Source organism: Mastigoproctus giganteus, chromosome 1, assembly GCF_048544385.1.
Source record: "Mastigoproctus giganteus isolate SK-2022 chromosome 1, ASM4854438v1, whole genome shotgun sequence".
NCBI classification, from domain to species: domain Eukaryota; kingdom Metazoa; phylum Arthropoda; class Arachnida; order Uropygi; family Thelyphonidae; genus Mastigoproctus; species Mastigoproctus giganteus.
In genome coordinates, this window is record NC_143575.1 from 199,427,412 (window position 1) to 199,451,835 (window position 24,424).

The 24,424-nt window shown below is 36.0% G+C and overlaps 1 protein-coding gene across 1 annotated transcript in view; it reads right to left on the reverse strand.

Moving 5' to 3' along the window:
* Window positions 1–24,424, reverse strand: part of LOC150091443 (transmembrane protein 135-like) — a 190,440-nt gene that overhangs the window by 53,704 nt on the left and 112,312 nt on the right. Inside the window, exons 5-7 of the mRNA XM_090383962.1 lie at window positions 21,340–21,405; window positions 7,734–7,780; window positions 7,558–7,599 (exon numbers count right to left, since the gene is read on the reverse strand). Of these exons, the coding sequence (XP_090240088.1) occupies window positions 7,558–7,599; window positions 7,734–7,780; window positions 21,340–21,405 (155 nt within the window). The remainder of the gene's footprint in view (window positions 1–7,557; window positions 7,600–7,733; window positions 7,781–21,339; window positions 21,406–24,424) is intronic.

Sequence of the window (24,424 nt, forward strand, 5' to 3'; positions counted from 1 at the left end):
TTGCCTGCCTAATCTCCTTTGTGACTTGGTTACAGATCAACTTATATCTATCATAGGCTTCCATGTCACCCATTAATTTGTATGTATCCCATGCATTTTTCTTCTCTGCCATATGTCTCATTAGTTCATCTGACAACCATTTAGGCCTGAACCTTGAACAATATTTCTTGGTTGGTATGTAAAGGCTGGTAGCTTCCAAGATTAGTTCCTTGAATGCTTCCCATTTTGAATTTGCTGTTGGTAACATCATCAGTTGGTCCCACTGTATAGAATTTAAATACTGTCTCAGACCATCATAGTCGCCTTTACGAAAGCAAAAACCCTTCCCTTTACCTCTGATGGTAGTTACCTCCTTGAGTAAATCCCACTTCAGCACACTGTGATCACTGCCACCCAGTGGTTCCTTTATCTGCAGATTCCTAATGCATGAAGAATCACTACTGATAATCAGATCAAGAGTATTACTCCCTCTAGTTGCCTCCCGAACATGCTAGTGTAGAAAACAATCATCCAATAAATCCACAAAAGCCTTGCTAGTGTGTGAGTGACCAACCCACAAATTCCAGTCAATATCTGGGAAATTAAAATCTCCCATTATAAGACTCTCTGATTTACTGGCCCATTCTATTTCCCTGTACAGTATCTTATTATACTCATCAGAGTCATTAGGCCTATAGCACACTCCTACTCTCAATTTTGATTTACCTATGCTTATAACACACCAAACTGACTCGACACTGCCCTGTCCATCAATGTCGACTGGCTTCACTTCCTTGGATTTTATGTGTTTTTTAACTAATAGCATAACCCCTCCTCCCCTCCTGTCCTGTATATCCTTTCTATACACATTGTAATCCCCAAATTCCAGTTCTGCATTCCTTATATCTGTGTGACACCACGTCTCTGATATCCCAACAATATCTGCCTTTGATGTTTTGAGCAATACCTCAAATTCATCAAATTTATTTACTAAACTCCTAGCATTGGTGTACACGCAAGTATACATGCACCTGTTTCTATTCTTAGCTACCCTAACACAACCCATGTGTTTACTTGTACCGCAATGACTTCCAGCAGTCTCTGAAATATCCTGCATCTTGTTTTTCAGGCTTCTGCTCATTCCAATAGAAGCAGTGCAAGAATCTCTTTCACCTCTGCCAGTGGCTACTGTTAATCCATTAGTCTTTGTCTCCCCCCAAGCTAGCAGTTTTCCGACCCACCTAACACTGCCTCGATAGCATCAGCAAATATTCTTGCACCCTTTCTATTTAAGTGTATCCCATCCCTGTAGAAGCAATCTCTCCTGTTAACAAGTACATTCCAGGCTGAAAAAAAATTCTACCCCTTGAGCCTTGCACAATCTTTCCAGGGCCGAATTGATCGACAAGGCTCTCATCATATACTCCCTCCTATCGTGTCTGGGCAGAATTGCAGACACTTTCAAATTCAACCCTACTTCACGGCTTTTTTTCAACAGTGACCTGTACTTGTTAAGTAATTCCGCCGGTCTCCTACTCTTAATATCATTAGTGCCAACGTGTACAACTATATCACCTTTTGTGCCCTTAAAAGATGATATCTGCTCTACAACGTCTGCTCTACAATATATAACAATACTGGTATAAAATATATAACAATAAAGAAATAACAGAAACTGAACATTATGAGTGAGAGAGAGAGAGAGACTAAGATACGGGTCATTACTTAACCTGATTGCCCTCTTTTGAAGGGAATTTAGAAGCCTGAGAGGTTTTATGGGCACAACTCAGATGTGGCAACAATATTTCATGGTAGAGCAGATTTGAAATTTATAAAGAGCAGCAATTGTTTAGAAGGAAAGGAATACCGAGAATGAAAGAGAAAAACCAGGTTTTTTATGTACAGGAAACGGTATTTGTGTTGTGCTTATGCACAAGGGGATTACAAGTCAGGGAGATCCCTAATAGGGATATGTGATCTTGTCTAGAAATCAGAGGACAGAGTTGTAGAAGGATTGAAATTAAGTTTTCTTCGCACCACTGGAGGTCAGCATTTAAGGAATTACTGGAGGATATTCAAGAGGTTGAGGCTATTTGTGTAGTGCAAGGTTTCTCAAACTGGAAAGTGGAGTAGTGTGCTATCATCAGCAAAACTAGGCTATTAATATATACAGCACACTCTCAATTTACCAGGATCGGATTAATTTAAGATTCCAAATTTAAAAAAAAAAAAAAAAACAGAAATCATAACTAGAATAGGTATAAACAGATGTTTTGCAAGTTGTAAATAAGCGACAAGAAGTGGCATTATAAGTTGTCACTGGGAGATTAGTGTACCTATTATCTTGCAACACCTGTCTTCACACCCACTGCTCAAAAAAAAAAAAAAAAAAACTGTATTTGGCCACCTGGGCTCCCACCCATATGCCAATTCTCTGAGAACCTTTTCTAGGTTATGTTAAACCACAACAAGTAACGTCGGTCAGTCTTTGACTAATAACAAAAACAAAATTGGACACAAAGACCTTTAACCTCGCAACGGGGAAGGCATCTCCACCCCCAATGCAGAAAGGTAGGTTACCCTATCAAGGAAACCATCGTCTCGCTACCCACCAGACAAAATAACTTAATTTTAGTGACTTAATTCTCAGCAATGCAACTATCCCAGCTCCAACCCACACTTCATGTGAGAGGAATCAAGTCTCAACACTGCTACATAACAGCAAAATTAATAGCAATATACATCTTATATCACTACAACAAAATAAGTGACTACATCATTGTAATGTCCTTACATACACCAGTCCAGTCTCCACCAACCCCAACGCTGAATCGTAACCAATGATTTCCTAGGTCATCGGTAGATGGGGCCAACTATAGATCATCAAATCTTGCAGGCATCGAATCTTTTACTAATCAAAATCAGTCCATCTTCTGACTATATCTAGAACACGCAGATAATCAGGACTTTAGCCAGCGGGTGGTTAATTGCTGGAACAAACTTCCATCTGTCGTTGTGGAAGTTGATAGGTTGAATAAATTTAAGGAGGAACTGGACAGGCATTTGGAGGGAATAGTGTGATTTTTTTTTTTTGGCTGATGCTGCATAAGCTCATACACTTGCTTTCTTGCATCAAATGCCACTGCTACTACTACTTTAATATACAAGAGGAAAATAGTGGAAGAAAGAAATGAACTTTGGAGAATGTCAGCATTAGTGGAGAAGTTAGAAAAGTGAGCCACTTACTATCAGCTGCAGTGAGTGAGTAGAGAGAAAACTAGATACCACCCAATTGTAAAAATTTTAGAATATCTTTATGCCAAAAACAGTCAAATGCCTTAGAAATGTCAAGCGCAAATGCTTGAGTTTCACCAAATTTTTCCCATCAAATCTGTCCGAAAATGAGCAAAATAAGGCATACAAACTTCTGTTATGTGTATAGTAAATGCCTATTAGTAGGAGAGGGTTTATGCCTAATGCAGCAATTTAGTAACGAAGCCAGGCACTATTTCAACACAGGTATTAAAATAATTACAGAAATAAGGTTAATGCAGTTACAGAAAATAATGCTGCATTGTGTAACGAAAGGCTGTTTACAATTGGAAGTTTTTCTTCTAAATACTGCTTGACTGCTTGTTGAGAATTGATACATTTATTCACCACTAAGTATGGGGGTTGCTAATGGAGCCTACTTGCTGTCACAGTGGAATCAAATAGCTCTGAAAGTGGTTACAGCAGCACCTTTTGAGTTAATAACAAAAACTGATTCACCTATTAATGATGTTATTTGATTAAGAACAAAATCAGTTATTTTAGGTCAACTCATGGATAAATGCAGTAATTTCTAAAGAACATATACCTAAGCTCTGTCTTATCAGTGGATTACACTGATAAAATCCATAATATAGTTTCTAAGAGTTTGTGGTTGATGAATTTCTTCATTTCTTGGTCAAAAATAGAGGTAAATATAATGGAATGATAATTGAAAAGAGGGTCTGTTTTCAGGATGAATATGGGCAATTTTCCAAAATAAGGAAATACACCGGTGGAATAATAACGGTATTTCCTGGTATGAAAAGTCTAGTTTGTTTGTTTGTTATTTGGTTTTTAGGAGCATTAGCAACTAAGGCCATATTGCTCCGGGGGATATGCAGTGGTCATTCCCTGACCTTTCCGCATCCTCCGTATTTGGTGGGCACGGGCTCGAACCCCAGTCTAATCAAGAAGCGTGTGCTACGCAATGCTGCTCATGCCCACCTGGATAAGAAAAGTCAAACAGCTTCTATGATTATTTCCTTGAATGCTTCCCATTTAGAATTTGCTGATAATAATATCATCAGTTGGTCTCATTACATAGAATTTAAAAACAGAGCACTGTAGCAAAGGTGACTACCTTTACAAAACCAAAAACCTTTCCCTTTACTATAGATGGTAGTTACATTTTTAAATTAATCCCACATCAATGCACTGTGTGCCACTTAATGGTTCTTTTATCTGCAGATTCTTAATGTATGAATAATCACTGCTGGTAATCAGATAAGAGTATTTTTCTCTCTCTTGTTGCCTCTCTAACATGCTGCTGTAGAAAACAGCCATCCAATAAATCCACAAAAGTCTTGCTAGTGCGTGCATGACCAACCCACAAGTTCCAGTCAATATCCCCCAATTATAAGACATTCTAATTTACTGGCCCACTATTTCCCTGTACAGTCAGAGTCATTAGGCCTATAACATTCCTGCTCTCATTGCTTATGTCACACCAAATTAACTCAACATTGCACTGGCCATGTCAACTGGAAGCAATGCCTTAGATTGTGTTTCTTAACTAAGAGCATAACCCCACCCCCCATTCTGCCTGTTTTACTGTGCACATTGTACTCCTCACATTCAAATTCTGCATCCCTTATATTATATTCTTATCATTAATACATACAAGTATATATGCACCTGTTCTTACTCTTAGTTACCCTAACACAGCTCATGTATTTGCCTGATTTTTTTTCCATGTATGGAAAAATGTATATCCATGATGACAACCAGGAGGCCTTGAAATCCCCAGCACCTTGCTTTCCAGGACTCTGCATCAAGATTGGAATATTTTGACTTTACTCAGGAATAAATTATGCAGGTAGTTAAAATGGGAATAAGAAATTTAATTGCTTTCCGACTAAGGAATGGATATTCTTCTTCAAGCTAGCCAAACACCTTAGTCCTGACCAAAAATTAACAAAAAAAAAAAAAAAAAAAAAATCTACTTTCTTTTTTTAATCTTAAACCAGTTGGCTAGCTGTCAAATTTGTTTTATTTATTATAAATGAGAAGACAAAGGGAGCGTTCCATACTGCTGCTTAAAAGTACCTCTCCATAAATAACATATTGCAGGTGAGGAGTCTCTTTATGAAGCACCAAACCACATAATTCACATATTTGATTAGAATCACCTTGTGACAAATTTGTAATAGGTCCAGGTACAAAACTTTCATTTTGTATACAATCAGTCTTCCTAATACCAACAGTTTTTAACCAGTGGTGAATGGCAAATAAAAGCAAATTTTTATTCTTATATATTTATTCTTTATTATTTTTACTCTTATATGAGAAACAATAAGACATAATTCCAAGCAAAACAAGAGCAGGTCCATACGTTATTGACACACTTGTCAGTTATGTATGGACCTGCAACATAAGTGACACACTGTGTGAAGATGGGCAATCACATAATTATAAACTGCACCATCTGTACATACCTGTAATAGCAAAAATGAGCCTAATCTAACAAATAGATTAATTACTTTATTATTCATACTATATGCAAAATTTAAATCTTGATGAGAGGTCAAGCCTTGTTTCCTCATAAAATGTAAAGAGAACATTTAATTAACTGAGAAGGAAACTAAAATAATGATAAGAACTATAGGATCAGGAAAATGAAGCTGTTACCACAGTTTTTTCACAAAACCCTCTGAATTTCTATAAAGCGACAGTTGTTAAACACTGATCTAAGGCAGCTGCTTAGATGCACCTAATTTCAAAAGATATAATTAATACAACAGAACCTGGTTTTGGGAGTTGTTATAGGCCCTAGACAACTGTCTTGTTTGTCTTTCCATAAATTTGATCTTCTGCATTATTATGACAAAGTTTGTGTGCATTTAACTCATAATTTCCATGCAAGGTTATATTTAACGAGTGATCGGTTCCTTGATACATGATCAGCAAACTACAAGTAGCCAATATAGTTTCTGCATTAAAACAGGTCTCTGAAACATTAGCCAAGAATAAAAAAAAAAAACAACAGAATGTTAGCTCCATGCAGCCGAAGGTAGATCCACGAATAATGCCATGTGGAATGAAAAAATACAATTTAAGTTTAATAAAATCAGTTTTATTTTATTTGGTATTTTCATTTACGATTAACAATAAAGGTTTGTGGTAACTAAAGTAGGATACATAGTTGAAACAATTCAAACTATTAACATTGCGATTGAAGACCAAGTCGATACATGATTGACCACGCGTAGTAGATTTTGTAGGATCTGATGCGAGTTTAAGATCGAATGTTGATTCCATGAAGTCTAGGAATATGCTTGCTTTTGAACTAAATGAAACCAACTGCACTGCTCGACAAATGTGAAGTAACTGAGCAAAGTATCTTCAGAACAAATGACATCATCCCACTGACACTCAATAACTCTGCTTTATACTGCTTGAAACTGATTCAAACATACGGGTGGATAGGCCAACAACACAACCGCACTGCTCGACAAATGTGAAGTAACTGAACGAAGTAATGACAGTAATCAGAGTACACTGCTGCCACAGATGCAGAAAAATTAGGCATATGGGCTGAGAGTGGTAACTGAAGTTCAACACTAACAAATGTAAGGTACCGCATATGGGTAATAGTAATCCCAGATTAATGTACCATCTGGGTAGTGGTACCATACTCAGGGTAGTGGAAAATAAAAGACCTGGAAGCAATTGTGAAATGTGGTATGAAGTCTCTAAGCAATGCACACAGGCTGCAAGGTCAGCTCATGGGGTTTTGTCAGTGAGATACAGAATTTTGCCAGGAGGGAAGAGGTTATGATTATCCCATTGTATAAGGCAATGTTAAGCAACATCTTTCTTACTGCATACAGGTCTGGTAGCCACATTTTAGGAAGGATGTGGATCTGTTGGAATGGGTGCAGAGGAGAGCAGCAAGATTAATGTGAGGAACAAAAGAGTGTCCTTACCAGGAAAGACTTCAGTTTCGCAAATTTCAGCATCTGGAGACTAGGCACTCTGCAAGGAGATCTGAGTGAGGTTTTTAAGGCCTTGAAGGGACTGGGCAAGCTCAATGCATGTATTTAGTCTGAGCAAGAGGAGCTTACTCAGACTACATACATGAGGGGGCACAAATTCAAACTGGAAGAATGATGGAAGTTTGTCTTCAGCTAGTATGTAGCTGATTGTTGGAACAAACTTTTACAAGTGAACACACACACACACACACACACTACTAATATTAAATGTTTTTGGACATAAAGTAATAACACAAGGAACATATAGAATAAAAAAAAAATAACTACTTACTTAATTCCTACATTGATGAAATCTCTGGAAAATCCCTGTTTTCTGCAAAAATATAAGATATTTTATAAGATTGGATAAAATATGGCTGAATGATGTATTTTTTTTTTTTTTTTGAAGAATTATATATTTTTTCAAAACAACTGTTCAATTTTTGACATAAATAAAACAAAAGTTACCTGATAATGTAAAGGAGACAGGCCATGGCAGCACTGAAGATGATAATCTAAATAAATGAATTAATTAATGGCTTTATAATATTTCATTTAAAAATTATACTGAAACAGCAAGGGAATTCATAGCAGAAATTATGACTATTTCATAAAACAAATCTTTAAATTTTTTAATAACTTAATTTTTATTTCTGAAAGAAATACTGAGTTTATAAAAAAAATGAAAAGTACCATTGTAATTTTGTTTTATTAAATTAGAAATATAAAATAAACAGTAATATACAAAAAACTCTATTTCATAAATAGGACAGAATCCAGCAACTTTAGGACTTGATAATGGCTAGATTTCAGGTCGCCATATTATAGTATAAAAAACCCACTGTTTCTATACTACAAATTATTCTACATAGACTGTAAAAGTGTATCCTACATTGAGCAAGAGGTAATATACAGTATATGGAAAAGTATTATATTGTATAGTACAGTAAAAATAAAATTTAATTTCCCTTTCCAAAATATATGATACACAGTTGATGAACCAACATCAAATTTTCACACAACTGTTTTGTCGAAGCTTCACCGTTGGACTGCTATAACAATGCAGTCTTTTCTACGATGGATAAATGACCATGTTCATGCTTTCAATCATTACAATCCTCTAAGCTACTTTATTTTTTTCAACATATACAAATGGATAGGGCAAATACATATGGATGAAAGCTGCTTTCATCCATGTTTACGTTGTTTACAAATATGACAATCTTTGTTGTTCAATGAATGAGTTATGTCAGTCTGACACTTCATGTATGCATCACAAGAACGACCTAGAAACCCTTTGTATAACCCAAAGGTAATTATATTAATTTTGTTTATGAATAGCAGTATAAAATCTGATAACTTCCTAACAAATTTCCCTATTACAGTTAAAAAACAGGTAAAACCTTTTATGGATGTGAGGTGGAATCTAACCAAATACTCTGATTGAATAAGAACTAAATTTTCCAATTCTTGGGGGAGTTAATCTATTTTTGCTAAATATGGCCAGAAAATAAATGGTGCTTGATAATGCCCTACCAGATTTGGATAATTCACCTATATTTTTTTTCCAATTAATAATTTTTAGTTCCCTTTTAGTTTCATTGCTTGAGGATTAAAATATACATTTACATGGCCACTTTATTAGGAACCATGACCTAACAGTATCTTGGATTTCCATTGACACAAGCCCTTCCATGCAGCTTAGTAACCATTATACACTGCTGTCTACTACTTTTCTGGAGAGGTATGTGTTGAATTCCCATTGATAATGTGAGAAATTTCCAAAGTGTCCTTCAATGGAGGATGTAGTTAGCTGATTTCAGTTGGAGATAGTAGGGCTTTTTGCTGAGTTATTTTGGGTTTTTTGGCCTACACAGTATATAATTTTACCCAGGAACATATGCATCTACAGGGAAAAAAAAATAATAAATAATTTATGGATATTAGCAAGAAGACTTAGCATTATTAAAATAATAATTGGATTTTAATTTTTTTTTTTACCACTGACCTGAATTACCTTACATACTATTATACAACATGGCAACAGAGTGTTGGAAAGTGACATGGACATAACAAAACAATGAAAGTTGAACACATATGGAGATAAATATACATTTGATGCAGTGGGTAGATGCATTATCATTGTGAGAAATACCCTTGTCCATAAGGATACACATTATTGAAATACCCAATCTGCAGCAATTTTCAAACATTGCTCTGGTATTTGTGATGTCTCCAGTAGAAGCATGGGTCAAAGGACATGAAAACAAGCCCCACATTGTCGCACTACTTATAGCAGCCTTTAATATCTACTCATTGCTGGACAGATTAAATCACCTCCTTATCCCTACTAGCAATGTTTCCATATATCATTGACAAAACTCAATGAGCTGTCCTGGCAGACTGTCTGCACTGCTCAGAGAATTTCATATGACTGCATGATTACTCAGGTCTTTTTCATTTTCCACCACCCTCAGTGTAGTACCACACAGTTGATAAGTTACTCTGAGATTACTGCTACCCATATGCATTTGTCAATGTTAAACTTCAACTGCCATTTCTCAGCTCAGCTACCTAATTTGTCTAGCTCTTGTTGCAGTAGCATACCCTGATTACTGTCATTAACCATCCTGCCAACCTTTGTATATCTGCAAACTTAGACTAAGTCTGATATACCTTCATCAATATCATTAATAAATATTAAAAACAATAGTAGGTCCAGCACTGAACATTGGGAGACTCGACTAAATAACATTAGTCCAAGAAGAGCAGTGCCCACTGATAACTACTATCTTCTTCCTTAACCATCCTTTTATTTACAGCAGTAACTTGCCCTTAATGCCACATTGTTCCAGTATATAGCAATCTTATGCGCAACAGTATCAAAAACCTTCCTGAAATCCAAGTATACGATATCAAAATTATTTTTTGCATCCAGTTCCTTGGTCACTGCATCATAGTAACCTATCAGACTGGTTAGACAAGACCATCCCTTAACATGATTGATTTTTTTATGATGCATGAGCAACTAAGGCCATAATGTGCCAATTCCACTGCCCCTTAACAAATCAATGCTGTGATACAGTATCATTGCATTCATGTCCAGATGGTCCTGTAATAGTTCTTTAACTAGTGACTCCATTATTTCCCCTGGTACAGACATTGAGCTAACAAGTCTGCAATTATTCATGTCACCTTTTGATACCCCTTTATGAACTGGTGATATATTTGCACATCTCCAATCCATAGGAACCGCCCCTGAATCCAAAGATGCTTTCATAATTATGACTAAGAGTGTGTTTACCCCCTTTGCTGCTCCCTTAATATAAGTGGATAGATTCCATCCACCCCAGATGCCTTTTATGTTCAGCTGCAATTTCTCTTCCACTTTCCTTTCAGTTATCACAAGGTCATTTAGCTCCCCATTGGAGTTTGGTAAACTTCTGGCATCCCCTCTCCTAAAGAATTCTCCCATGTATGAATGCAGATGCAAAATACCTATTCAATCTGTCAGGAATCTGAGCAGGTTCATCAACAGTTAACCCATTGACATCAAGTGGCCCAATGTGATTCAACCCCTTCCTTCTACTTTGAATATATGTAAAGAAATCTTTGCTTCTCTTGTTGGCAATCTTTTTCAGAGTTCTCATAATCTGCTTTAGCTTGCCTAACCTGCTTTGTAACTTGATTACAGACTAATTTATATATACTTAACTTACATTTACATGCTAATAATAACTGGCAGTATACTTTTGTTTAGATTTGTATATATAAATTTTTATGTTGATATTTAATAGTTTTCTCCTCTGTGGAATTGCACTATATTTGGACTTAAAGTACATATACCTAACATTTTAGTTATTAGCTAGAGATAGCACATTCAATTGAACACTCTCTCTAGTTTTAGTTTAGCAATTTTCTTTCCTTAAAATGATCTTATATTAAGTTTCAGTATATCAATGATATACAGAAATGTAATATAGGATCTGTATATCAATACCTTCAGTAAGTATTACTTACTGAAGGTATTGCTGACTGCGTATATTTGTCAAATTTTTAATCGAGAATTTAAAATCAGAAGAGTCTTAAACAAGGAAAGTGAATTTCAGGTAGGTGAGTGACATGGCTAAAGAGTGGAAAACAAATTTCTGGTGCCAGGAATAAATTTATTCCCCCCCAAACCCCCATTTACAAGTGCCCAGCACAAATTTAGCAAATATAGTACTAAAAGTATATTACAATATATGCACTAAAGAGTTAAACGAAACCACAGGAACAAGGATTAAATATTCCATTTTTAATATAATAATATCAGCAGTTAAAGAACTCAATATATCAGTGGTTTACACTAGTGATTCCTCCACCTCCATTTTTGATAACCCCTTCTGTGGAATAAACTAAAACCTCTGTTTTGCAATCTCCTTATTGGTCCAACACTCAGTTACTTTTTTTGTTTGATATTCTCTAATTTTTTATACTTCTTATACTATAATGTGACTTTCCTCCACCCTTAGGATATTCAAGATCTTTGTAATTGAGAATTTGTATTTGTTAGCATGGATTTATTAAGACAGCATGGGTTTGTTAAAGGGCAATCTTGTCTGACAAATCTGATTGGATCCAAAAATAATTTTGATATCATATACTTAGGTTTCAAAAAAGCTTTTGACACTGTTCCACATGAAAGACTGTTGTACAAATTGGAGCAGTATGGTATTAGGGGAAAGTTACTCCTATGGATAAAGGTATGGTTGAGAAGAGAGAGTGGGTATCAATTTACACTACTCTCCTTGGACTAATGTTATTGGTGAAGTACCAAATGGTCAGTGCTGGGCCCATTGATGTTTTCAATATTTATTAATGATAATGAAGGTATATCAGACTTGGTATCTAAGTCTGCAGATAATACTAAGGTCAGCAGGGTGGTTAATGACAATAATCATGGTATGCTACTGCAACTAGAAAAATGATCTAGAAAAATTAACCAGATGGACTGGGAAGTGGCAATTGAAGTCTGACCTTGACAAATGCATATGGGTAGCAGTAATCCCTAAATAAATTATATCACAGTAAACTGTGAACAAAAATTACTTGGGGTAATTGTTCAGTCAGATATAAAGTTCTCTGATCAGTGCAGATGGGCTGCTAAGCCAGATGGGGTTTTTGTCAATGGCATACAGAAATTTTGACAGCAGGAATAAGAAGCAATTATTCTTCTGTATAAGGCAATGTCAAGGCCACATCAAGTGCCAGATACAGGTCTGGAAGCCTCATTTTAGGAAATTATGTGAATCTGTTGGAATGGGTAGAGAGAAGAGCAAAGATTAGTGAGAGAGAAACAAAAAAGGGTACTCTTACCAATAAAGACTTCAGTTTTACAAATTACAGCATCTGGAAACTAGGAACATTTTGAACTGAATACTGGCTTTGCTATGGAGTCTTGATGAAAATAAGAGTATAAAATACTGTAAATTAAGTATAATCAAGTCTGAATACAAACAAGATTTACTTAAGAAAACACTGAAGAAGAAAAAAAAAATAAAATACACACAAAATTACATTTTGCAACTATAATTCACAAGTATTCTCAAGAACCTGGGTAGACTGGTTAATTGATCAAGTATCCATAATTAATCAATCAGATAAGAAAAATCTCATGTAAATTGTGCCATTTTACACCTTGGCTACAATGTCATTTCAAAGTTGCATAACTCAACTATAACATAATTTCCAGCAAACTGACCAGCAATATGCATTTGCCATATAAGTTGATTTACTTTACTTTTTTTGATTCACTTTTTTACAATCACCTTTTGCATAGTAGTGTGCATTACAGTAAATTCTGCATAAGAACCACTGTCTACTTTTAATTCAATTATTTCTGCTCTCTTTTAAAAGTTTACATTGCAACATTTTATTACACTGCACTGTAGATGAAGCAGTAAGCATACACAACTCTCTTATGTAGTTAACCCCACAAGCATAGGTGATGTGACATTGCCATATTAGTTTTATATGCGATGTTATATATGGCAGGCTTTGATTATATAACTGAGCCATTCCTTATTGTCTGTTTAATATTATATTGTAAATTGGTTTCTCTGTAAACAATGTTTCGATACAGAAGTGTGTTTTCTAGAAGAAATAGAAGTACTTTTTGTGAGCATTTAGTTTCAACTGCACATGTAGTTATCCTCTGCTTGAGAACATTGTTTTTTGCTTTTAATTCCAATCAATTGGATTCATTCTGTTGCAAAGATGAAATTGTGGTTTTTATATTTTATACTGGAGAACAAGTGAAAATATAAGTGTTGAGGATAAAACAAAAGTTACTAAAGAAATAGAAAATGGGAATAAATATGTTATTGTGTGTGATTGACTCCATACAGCATAAGGCAATGTTTCGGGCACTAGAAAGACAAGGCATAGATATGCCACATATTATGATTTTGAAGAAAATATGAGAGTGCTACCTCCTTTATTAGACTAGACAAAGACAGTAGGAAATTTAAAATCGAGAAAGGAGTTCGACAAGGAGACACGATATCTCCAAAGCTGTTTACTGCTGCCCTTGAGGAAGTTTTCAGAAGATTAGACTGGTCGCAGAAAGGAGTCAATGTGAACGGAGAGTACCTAAACCATTTACGATTTGCAGATGACATTGTGGTCATAAGCCACGAAGAAGGAACTGGAACGTTGCTGGAGAGGCCATCCTGCAGTGGATTGAAAACGGCTGATGATGATGATGTGTGCGATTTAATTATCAGACTAAACAGTGCATGCAATTTGGAATTCAAAATGCAAAAAAAAAATTAGTCTGAAAACAATTGTAGCAAAACAAAATACAATATATACATAATCATTGGCATTCTGATGTTGATGAGGTACTTTTAAAGTGGTTTAAAAAAAAGCAAAGGAGTGAAAATATCCAGGAAGTAGTCCATGTTTACTGATTAAAACCCATTTTGCAAAATTATTGGAACTGAAAACCATGTTACTGGTTTTAGATTGATTTAAGTTACATCACAACATACATTTTTGAAAAGTTAAAAGGTGAAGAAAAAAAAGACATGAACATAAAACTGTTCTGCAGTGGTTAAATTTGGAAGCTTTATTTTAGGAAATGATGGCCCAAATTAAGTGAAGGATATGCTGACAAAGACACTTTTAATGACTCAGATGGGCTCTTTTTTTTTAAAATTAACTCCTAACAGAACATCAAAATTCAAGGGTGAAAAGTATGTAGGTGGTAAATTATTAAGAAATTGTATTACAGCCTTCATGTATACTAAATTGAATGGCACAGATAAAATAGAAACATTTGAGATAAGATAATTTAAAAATCCATACTGTTTCAAAAACATTAAAGTTGCCTGTTCAACATAGTGCAATAAAGCACTATGTTGAACAGGCAACAAAGGATAACTGTGATACCCAAAGTGGGCAAAAGCAAGATAAAAAAAAAATATATATATATAAAATTTGTGTTTCTTCTAGCAAATGCTAAGTCTTCCAACCTATCAACCAAGCAGTAATAAGAAGTTTCAAATCCATTTTCAAAAATGAACTTTGATTAAAATGATTGATTTCCTTGAAAACCAGAAAGGCAACACAACATAACTGAATACAGAAGAAAAGGCATGAAAAAGAGTACCAAAGGAGATCATCTGTAATGCTTTTTATCATGCAGCATTTATCACAAAAACTCCTAGGACTGATTTTGTTGAAACTGATACTAATAAGGAAGACTATCAGAATGAATTTGCAAAACAAATCACACAGATTTAAATAAGTTAGATTTAGGTGTTTATGCCACAGCTGATGATGGCATAATCACTTTTCAAAACTTTAATGGATAAGAGTACTTAACAAGTACAGGTCACTGTTGAAAAAAAAGCTGTGAATTAGGGTTGAATTTGAAAGTGTCTGCAATTCTGCCCAGACACGACAGGAGGGAGTATATGATGACACTTGTCGATCACTTCGGCCCTGGAAAGATCGTGCAAGGCTCGAGGGGTAGAATTTTTTTTTCAGCCTGGTCTGTACTTGTTAACAGAAGGGACTGCTTCTACAGGGATGGGATACACTTAAATAGAAAGGGTGCAAGAATATTTGCTGATGCTATCAAGGCAGTGTAGGTGAGTCGGAAAACTGCTAGCTTGGGGGGGGGATACAAGGACTAATAGATTAACAGTAGCCACTAGCAGAGGCGAAAGTGATTCTTGCACTGCTTCTATTGGAATGAACAGAAGCCTGGAAAACAAGATGCAGGATATTTCAGACTGCTGGGAGCCATTGCAGTACAAGTAAACACATGGGTTGTGTTAGGGTAGCTTAGAAAAAAAACAGGTGCATGTATACTTGCGTGTACACCAATGCCAGGAGTTTGGTAAATAAATTTGATGAATTTGAGGTATTGCTCGAAGCATCACAGGTGGATATTGTTGGGATATCAGAGACGTGGTGTCACACAGATATAAGGAATGCAATACTGGAATTTGGGGAGTACAATGTCTACAGAAAGGATAGAAAGGGAGGAGGGGTTATGCTATTAGTTAAGAAACACAAAATCCAAGGAAGTGAAGCCAGTCGACATTGCTGGACAGTGCAGTGTCAAGTCAGTTTGGTGTGACATAAGCATTGGGAGATCAAAATTGAGAGCAGGAGTGTGCTATAGGCCTAATGACTCTGATGTGTATAATAAGGAACTATACAAGAAAATAGAGTGGGCCAGTAAATCAGAGAGTCTTATAATGGGAGATTTTAATTTCCCAGATATTGACTGGAATTTGTGGGTTGGTCACTCACACACTAACAAAGCTTTTGTGGATTTATTGGATGATTGTTTTCTACATCAGCATGTTTGGGAGGCAACTAGAGGGAGTAATACTCTTGATTTGATTATCAGTAGTGATTACTTCATGCATTAAGAATCTGCACTTAGAGGAACCACTAGGTGGCAGTGATCACAGTGTGCTGAAGTGGGATTTACTCAAAGAGGTAACTACCGTTAGGGGTAAAGGGAAGGGTTATTGCTTTCGTAAAGGCGACTACGATGGTCTGAGACAGTATTTAAATTCTATACAGTGGGACCAACTGATGATGTTACCAACAGCAAATTCAAAATGGGAAGCATTCAAAGAACTTATCTTGGAAGCTACTAGGCTTTACATACCAACTAAGAAATATTGTTCAAGGGGAATGCCTAAATGAATGTCAGATGAACTAATGAGACATATGGCAGAAAATAAAAATGCATGGGATACATATAAATTAACACGTGACAGAGAAGCCTATGATAGATATAAGTTGATCTGTAACCAAGTTACAAAGGAGGTTAGGCAGGTGAAGGCAGATTACGAGAAATCTTTGGCAAGGGATGTAAAGAAAAACAGCAAAGAGTTCTTTACTTATGTAAACTCTAGAAGGAAGGGGGATGAATCAGATTGGTCCACTTGATATCGATGGTTCAACTGTAGATGATCCTGCAGAGGTAGCAAACAAACTAAACGAGTATTTTGCATCTACATTCACACATGACGAGTTATTCAATGAGGGGAATGCCAGAGGTGTATTCAACTCTGGCAGTAAGCTAGATAATCTTGTAATAACTGAGAGTAGAGTGGAGGAGAAATTGTTGAAGATAAACACAAGAAAGACACCTGGGGTGGATGGGATCTATCCAGTTATATTAAAGGAGACAGCAAAGGAAGTAAGCAAACCCTTAGCCATAATTATGAGAGCTTCCTTGGACTCAGGGGAGGTACCCATAGACTGGAGATGTATAAATGTGACCCAAATACACAAAGGAGGATCAAAGGCTGACACAAGTCAAACCTGTGAGTTTAACTTCTGTTCCAGGAAAATTAATGGAGGCACTGGCTAAAGAAGCACTGCAGGATCATCTAGACAAGATTTCAGTTGTAGTTTGGACACAGCATGGTTTTGTTAAGGGGAAGTCTTGCCTGACCAATTCGATTGGATACTATGGAGTCACAAAAGAATTGGATGCAGGGAATAACTTTGATATTATATACTTGGATCTTAGAAAGGCTTTTGATACTGTCCCACATGGAAGACTGCTGCACAAATTGGAGCAGTGTGGCATTGGAGGCAAATTGCTGCTATGGATAAAGGGGTGGTTGAGGGGGAGAAGACAGAGTGGTAATCAATGGACACTGCTCATCGTGGACTAATGTTATTAGTGGAGTTCCTCAGGGATCAGTGTTGGGTCCATTATTGTTTTCTGTATTTATAAATAATATTGATGATGGTATATCAAGCTTAATGTCCAAGTTTGCAGACGATACAAAGGTTGGCAGGGTTGTTAAGGACACTACTGACACTATGCTGTTGCAACAGGATCTGGAAAGGTTGAGATGGGCTGAGAGGTAGCAAATAAAGTTTAACATTGACAAATGTAAAGTACTACATATGGAAAACAGCAACCCCAGAGAAACGTATCAACTCTGTGGTACTACACTGACAGTGGTAGAGAATGAAAAGGACCTTGGGGTAATTGTGCAGGCAGATATGAAGTTCTCTGAGCAGTGCAGACGGGCTGCAAGAGTAGCTCATGGTGTCTTATCAATGATATACAGGAATTTTTCTAGCAGGGATAAGGAGGTGATTATTCCCTTGTATAAGGCAATGGTCAGGCCACACCTTGAGTACTGTATACAGGTTTGGAGGCCTCGTTTCAAGAAGGATGCAGAGCTGCTGGAACGAGTACAGAGAAGGGCAACAAGATTAGTGAATGGAACAAAGGGTTGCTCTTACGAAGAAAGGCTTAAGTTTTGCAAATTACAGTGTCTAGAGACTAGGCATCGGAGAGGTGATCTGATAGAGGTGTATAAAACCTTGAATGGTTTGAGCATGCTCAATGCTGATGGGATTCTGCCTCTTGCTTAGAATAATCACCTGAGGACATAAATTCAAATTGAGGAAAGACGGATGTAGGATAGATGTATGGAAATTTGCCTTTAGCCAGCGGGTAGTTGGATGGTGGAACAGACTTCCATCCCTTGTTGTGGAAGTTGATAGCCTAAATAAATTTAAGGCTCAGCTGGACAGGTATCTTGAATGAATGGAGGGGTGAAGTTTTTTTTTTTTTTTTTTTGGCTGATGCTGCATAAACTTGCATCATATGCCTCTACTAATGCTAACAGTGGTAACAAAGTATTGAAGTAAGTAGTATTGAAGTGAATAAATGATAAAGCAAAATGGAGATAAAGACAAAGAAGAACCTGAAGAACACTTAGAAACCTAAAGTTCCAAACATTAGCAAAACACTTCAAGCAGCTCAACTTGGGGATTAGCTTATAAAAACAAAAGCTAATCATAATATCATGTTACAGGTTGCAAAAACTGAATACAATTTGAAAGATATCTTCTCGTCAATCTTACTAGATACTATAACACAGTAACAAAAAATTGACATCACATACTTCAATTTCAGAAAAGCTTTTGATACTCTTGCACTTAAAAGACTGCTATACAAACTGGAGAAGTGTGGCATTAAGGGCAAGTTGCTGCTATGGATAAACGGTGAGAGAAGACAAAGTGGTTATCAATGAACACTGCTCTTCTTGGACTAAGTTATTAAGAAGTCCCCAGGGTTCAGTGTTGGGCCCATTCTTGTTTTTATATTTATTAATAATATTGATGAAGGTATATCAGACTTAACGTCTATTTTGCAGGTATGTTACTGCAACAAGAGCTAGACAAATTAGGCAGATGGGCTGAGAAATGGCAGTTGAAGTTTAACATTGAAAAATGCAAGATACTGCATATGGGTAGTATCTTGCATGTGGTACCAGCTATGTGGTACTACACTCAGTATAGTGGAAAATGAAAAAGGCCTGAGAATTATCTGCTATAAGCATCCTCTATAGATTATAAAAATTAGAGCGGGAACATTGAAAATCCTGCATGGAAAGGATGGATGGAAACAGTATGCCATGCATGTTGAAGGAGTAAGTGGTAAGCAGAACTAATATGGGGTGGAGCAGAAGTCAGTTATTATAGGGAACTAATTAAAATTTATATCATATACCACATTTTTTAAAAATTGTGTTTTACCATGTATATTGTATTATTATTTATTAATAACTATAATTATATATGGTAATGTATAATTATAGTTTTTATTATATACCAACCACATTACAAAACAAACTTGCAATATATGCTCAAATTGACGACAACTTGCTTTTTTCTTTAACACAAATGTTTTTTTGGGTAAAATTTAACTAGTTGTGCTAAAAAAAAAAAAAAAAAAAAAAAATAAATAAAAATACCATCACTGAAAAAACCAGTAGTAAAATTCCTTTTGGTGACCGATTGTTGGTTGTCCCATCCTATACTGCACTTGAATTAAAAGTTAACAACATTTCAAATGTTAAAAATTAAGCAAAGACACTTTGCTGGGTGGATTTTTGTCCTTGGGAATTTTAAGTACATCAGCTACTCAGGACACAGATCAAGAATTCTTATGGTACTCTAGTGCATATAGTTTTATCATGTATTATGTCTGTACAAGTGTAATCAAACTGATCTAAATGTTATGTGGGCTGAAAACCCTGAAGAGATCTTTTCAAGAATTCCTCCAGTACCTGATAGGACTTGCACACTTCTGGTCTCCAAATGAGTGATAACAAAACCACAATATAATGAGACTTTTTTTCTGGGAAGGAGACTAATTAATTAATTATTAAATACAGATTATCTGATACACTGATTGGTGTTATTAAGCAACTATCTAATATTGAATTATAAGATTTTTCTGTAGTACTTTTTACACAGCCCTACCATTAATATCCAGACATCCATCTGTTGATAGGTGGTCCTAAATTAAGCACATGTCAGACAACTATAAATATGCTTAAAGGACTTCAGGGAGACAGTAGTGTGACTGTGAATACAAGATGCCATGATCAGAGTTAAACTTCCAGGATGGTACAAATTATTGTAAGGGGGTCTCTGTCCACATGAGCACTTGTATGTGTGATGTTTCTACAGCACTGAAGATAACTAGATTGCTGAAATGATCTGCAAATGGATGCAGATTGGTGCCAAAACTTCAACAGAATGATCCAGAAGACCTCTGAAGCTGACAGAACAAGACAGGAGAGCCCCTGCTCAGAATACATGCTGATGTCACAGCACACACTCACAGACCCTCAGTGAGACATACATTAGCACCAATACAGTGTGCAGGAAGTTGCATGAATGGTTGCCACATCACAAGTCACCAATCATCTTGACTAATTCCAGATGCTATTTAGCTTGGTGTAAGGCCTGCTGTTCTCAAACTGTAGACCAATGGAAAGCTGTGCTTGGAATGACAAGTATGGTACATGATCTACAAGTCTGACAATCATGTCTGGGTATGGCAGATGCCCAGAGAAAACTATCTGCCAGACGATTATCCTGACAATGAAGTTTGATGGAGGCATCATGATGGGCTGGGACATGGTTTGGCCTGTTACCATTGGTTTCTTTGAATAAAACCATGAGTGCCAAGGTCTATCTAGACATCATGGACAATAATGCATTACTTAAGCTGTAGCAGCATGTCAGAGAAGGCCCATATCAGCAGGATAATGCTCCATGTCATACTGCTTACATTGTGACAGACCAGTTTGAGAACACTAATGTCTAAAAGTTGGACAGCCCAGAGCTGTGCCCTCGATCCTACAGAGAACGTCCTATAGAGGGATGAATTAGATCATCAGGTGCATTTAAGGAGAGACCTCCCAAAACAAAAAAAAAAAAAAAAACCAGCTGAAGTGATTGCCACTTTGGAGGCCAAATGGCAGAAAATATCAAAAGACATTTACAAAAATGTGTTCCACAGAGACTAGAGGCTCTTATAAAGGTTTTAGCACACATTAGTTTCCTGTAAATTCAGGTTGTGTGTAGAGATGCAGGTGTCTGGATATTAATGGTAGGGCAGTATACATGTATATGCAGTGAGACTTAAAGTTTAAGAAATTTTTGCAGGAGTTTTTTTTTTTTGTGAGGGGGACACCTTTCATATAAAACTGAGTAATTGCAAAAATATATTTCTTACCTCACCATGACGAACTGTCTTCACCTTTCCTCGTGCTAATGCCATACGAAACAAAGTTTCTGATGCCTGTAATATTAAGTTATAAGACAGAATATTAATAAATATCACTTACCCGTAATAGTTAAATTAAGTAATACAAACCTAGAAATAAAGTATTGGCCTTGTTCTTTAAAGAACTGAGCTTAACCCAACAATCTCCAATTTTCTTTTTTTTTTAGTACAGTCTCCACCTACTTGCTACAGAATATTTGTTGTCATTCTCATTTCATAAACAAAAGAAGACAACAAATCTTCTGTAGCAAAGGTTATGCTAAAAAAAAAAAAAAAGTATAATTTCCACTTTTTTCTTTTTTTGCTTGATTAGCTGTTGCACCTTCACACTGATATGTCTCATTTCTATATCAAATAGAAATGATACTATCAATAATTATTCTTCTTTCCATAGTTGGGGACATTTTGGAAATTTTTATTGCAATAATAATATGAATTGATACATTGCAATACTGCCCTTAATACCAATCAGGCCAGGGGTTTGTTTTAATGACACAGCCTTCGACAAAATTATATGGAGGCAAGGCTTATACAACCCCTTTGTTGGCATGTCCATAAAAGTACTATGATTCATTCTCTTTCAACTCTGTATAGGGTGCCTCCATAGCCAGGTGGGAAGGAGCAGTGCGTAGCACACGCTTCTTGATTAGACCAGGGTTGGAGCCCGTCAACTCCAAATACGGAGGATGCGGAAAGGTCAGGGAATGACCACCGCATATCCAGGAGCAATATGGCCTTAGTTGCTAATGCTCCTAAAAACCAAATAACAAACAACAAACTGAGATGTATTAAAAAAACCTTGTAAAAATTCTTTACATTACTGATAGGATCTGAGCATTTTCCACTCAGTGTGGGGATGACAGCAATTATATCCACTGTACTACTCGCAAGGGTCAACTTTGTATATCAAGGAAATGTTCCACACTCAGTATAGCAACATTACATCCCAAGCTACTTCTGAGATGTGTTAGAGCATTTAAAAGTGATTCTTTTTACTGTTGAAAGGTGACAATACAGAATGAAATAACTGCATTAGTTTTTTTATTTTTGCTTGTTATTTTATATGCATAAAAATTGTTCTAAAAAAAAAAAAAAAAGAATTAGCTACATCTGTTTTCATCACTTGATGAATCTATTGTATGTAGTGGTTCAACCTTAATAAAATAATTTTAAAATTATTTTTAAAAAATTAAAAAAAAAAGAAAATACTGGACCCCTTATTGTTTTCAATATTCACTGATGAAGGCATATCAAGTTTAAATCTTGAAGTTTGCTGATGATACTAATACTGGCAGGGTGATTAATTACAGGAATCAAGGTATGTTACTGTATCTACAGAAATTAGGCAGATGGACTAAAGTGGCAATAGCGGTTCAGCACCAAGAATGCAAGGTACTCCACTTGGTTAGCAGTTATTGCATGTAAGTGTAAATTGTGTGTTCTCACAATGTGGCCAAGTTAGTCAGTCTCAAGCGAGGGTGGCATGCTTTTCTGGACAAACAACCTGAGTTTCCGGAAAAAAAACCACACTACCCTTGCCTGAGACCCACTAACTCAGGTCTTTTCCACCTGGTGTGGGGAAGACGCCGATCCTACCACCTGTGCTATCCATGAGGGCTTGGGTAGCAGTAATGCCAGAATAGCATACCACATGATTAGATGCCAAACTCAGGGTGGTGGAGAATGAAGAGATCTAGAGGTTCTACAGTCTGATATGATGTTCTTAGACAGTGCAGACAGGCTGTTAGGCCAGCTTATGAGGTTCTGTCAATGATATACAGGACATTTTCCAGCAGCACTGACTGTATAAGGCAATGGTTAGGATGTGTTTTGAGTACTGTATACAAGTCAAAGCTTTTTTAGGAAGGATGTGGATCTGTTGGAATGGATGCAAAAATAAAGAGCAATAAGAATAGTTAGAGACACAAAAGGGTAACTGTACCAAGGAAGTTGTTCAGTAAATTGTATTATCAGGAGATAGTCAACTGATGTGAGAAATTGTGTGCATATGTTTGGTTTCCCCCCCCCTTTTTTGATTGATGCTCTATAACAGGAATCGACAACCTGCAGCTCTATAACTTTAAACAGTATGTACAACAAGCAATGTATTTCTGTGAGCATTAAAAATAAATCAATAAACCATCTGAACAATGCAAGTCTTTCACAGTACGTTTAAAGATGAAAATTACAGCACACTTACCGGATGTTGAGAGACTCGCTCAAGAAGTTCAGCAGCAAAAGTCACATTAATTTGTATCTAACTGGATGTTTGTTACGTTTTTTCAGTACTGTATTAATAAATATTTCAAAAAATATATTTTTTCAATAAAACACCATCCCACTATTCCATTTCTTAAAAAACTTCCACACCCAAAGAATCTGAAGAGCCTCAGTTCAAGCTGAGGATCTTCAGATTCTTTCGGTTTTTTTTTTTTTTTTTTTTTTTTGATTAGATCAAAAATGGCTCTTCACTCAAAATTTCCTTGGACCATTAGCCACTACTAATACTCAGTTGGATAGCCAGGTTTTGAAGTGAGGGGGGGGGGAGAAAAAGGATAAAATTGTTTGTTTGAATGTTATTTTTTTTTATAGTTTTCATTCCACTAATTCCAGTTAAGAAAATTATGGAAAAATAATTTATTGTATATGAGAGCCTGTAAGCCACTAGATAAGAAACTAACTTTTATTTTTATTTAAAGTCCATTATTTTAAAAAACATTTTACCAGTATGTTATTTTATTGCAGAACTTTCACATTATGGGCTTTTATCAAGCAATAACTTGCTAAGCATAAACTAAAAAAAAAAAAATTACCATATGTCATTATTGAAATATCTTCAGATGTTAAGGGTAAAAAATGGATTCATTGGGAAATTGGAAAGAAGGTGCCAAGTAGAACAAAATTTATGATAGGGGGAGATTTTGCACCCCGCTGCTGATACTAAAAATGAGTTAGTTAATAAGTTAGTAAATATAATGTGCACAGTACATTATATTTTAGGTGTGTTACTAAATTATAATAATTAAAAAAAAAA